Source organism: Mandrillus leucophaeus, unplaced genomic scaffold, assembly GCF_000951045.1.
Source record: "Mandrillus leucophaeus isolate KB7577 unplaced genomic scaffold, Mleu.le_1.0 Scaffold751, whole genome shotgun sequence".
Taxonomy (NCBI): Eukaryota; Metazoa; Chordata; class Mammalia; order Primates; family Cercopithecidae; genus Mandrillus; species Mandrillus leucophaeus.
The window spans coordinates 201,325-202,810 of NW_012108153.1; the positions used below are offsets into that span (position 1 = coordinate 201,325).

General features: G+C 41.7%; 1 protein-coding gene across 4 annotated transcripts in view; it reads left to right on the top strand.

Annotated features, from left to right (window-relative positions):
* The window catches only part of HNRNPM (heterogeneous nuclear ribonucleoprotein M), a 41,883-nt gene that overhangs the window by 29,310 nt on the left and 11,087 nt on the right, over positions 1 to 1,486 (top strand). For 3 of the 4 annotated variants that reach the window (XM_011966265.1, XM_011966266.1, XM_011966267.1), the window contains 2 exons: positions 392 to 436; positions 895 to 972. In XM_011966265.1, the coding sequence (XP_011821655.1) occupies positions 392 to 436; positions 895 to 972 (123 nt within the window). The remainder of the gene's footprint in view (positions 1 to 391; positions 437 to 894; positions 973 to 1,486) is intronic. The other variant, XM_011966268.1, reaches the window with a different exon arrangement.

Sequence of the window (1,486 nt, forward strand, 5' to 3'; positions counted from 1 at the left end):
ATTCTCCTGCCTCAGCCTCCCGAGTAGCTGGGACTACAGGCGCCCGCCACCTCGCCCGGCTAGTTTTTTGTATTTTTTTTTTTTAGTAGAGACGGAGTTCACCGTGTTAGCCAGGATGGTCTCGATCTCCTGACCTCGTGATCCGCCCATCTTGACCTCCCAAAGTGCTGGGATTATAGGCTTGAGCCACCGCGCCCGGCCCAGCTATATGATATTTGACAGTTGAAATGGTAGGGGCTTTTTTTCTTGCTAATTAAAATATATAAAATATACTTGTCATCAGGGATTTTCTTTTGAGTTCTTTTGCTGGTTTGGAATTATGCTTTTTAAGTTCAAATGTTATTTACTGCTTTGACATAATTTTAGTTTGCATTGACTTTTTCTTTTTAAGGAATGGGAATGGAAGGCATAGGATTTGGAATAAATAAGATGGGAGGTAAGAAATTTAAAATGAAGTACAAGCATAATCACTTTTAGGCATGGTTTGCTCTCTTTCCTCTTTTCTTTCTTGTTTAAACCCTGCATGAAATTCTCTTTGGTTTCAGTTTGAGTCTAGAAATGACTTCCTCCTGCCTGTCCATCCTTCCAGCGGGTGTCTTGGCTTTTGGTTCTGGCTGTCTCACTAACTAGCTCTGTGACCTTGGGCAGACCACTCCATCTCTGTGCCTCTTTTTGCTTGTCTGTTCATTGAGGGGGTTGGATCAGACCAGCTTTTTGAAGGTGGTGATTTTTAAACAAGGGTGCTAGCATTTTTTTGTTTTTCAGAAGCCCTTAAACTTGATAGATAAGTTCTTGGCAGAAGATACCCCAGTTGAAACGTGATAGAATTTTTCTTTCCCTGCTCAGTCTAAGCAGTCTTGTTGGATGATGCTGAAATGTGAACATCTCTTGCAGGAATGGAGGGGCCCTTTGGTGGTGGTATGGAAAACATGGGTCGATTTGGATCTGGGATGAACATGGGCAGGATAAATGGTAAGCATCGTGTTTTCTTCCTGCTTTCACTCACCCTTTGTCGGCTGTTGCCTCTCAGGTGACCTTAGGCTACAGACCCACTGAATAAGTGATTTCTCACTTCTGCTTTTCAACCGAATCAAATGTCTTTTGAATTGCCTTAAATATTTCAAGAACTAGACATAATAGTCGACTTACTTCACTTGGTCGCTAGTCTTCGAGCTGTCCTGTGTTCCCAAGCTCTGCAGTAATTTTCGAGTACAGTGTTAAAAAGCCTGTACATGTTTGTGGTTATGGTCTCTTGAGTATGAGGGATTCTTTAAAGTTTGTGATCAAGTTTGTCTGTCTCTAGGAGCGCTGGAAGGGGTAGTTCTTGGTCATCTGCCCCAGCTGCAAGTTGTCCATAGAGGTGTTAATAAAAAAAGAGCCTTGTCTACAGGCTCTTTTAATTTAGTATTTGCATTATGCAAATTCTGGTTTAGTGTAATTCAAATCCTCCACCAACTTTTCTTTTCTTTTCTTTTCTTTTTGAGGC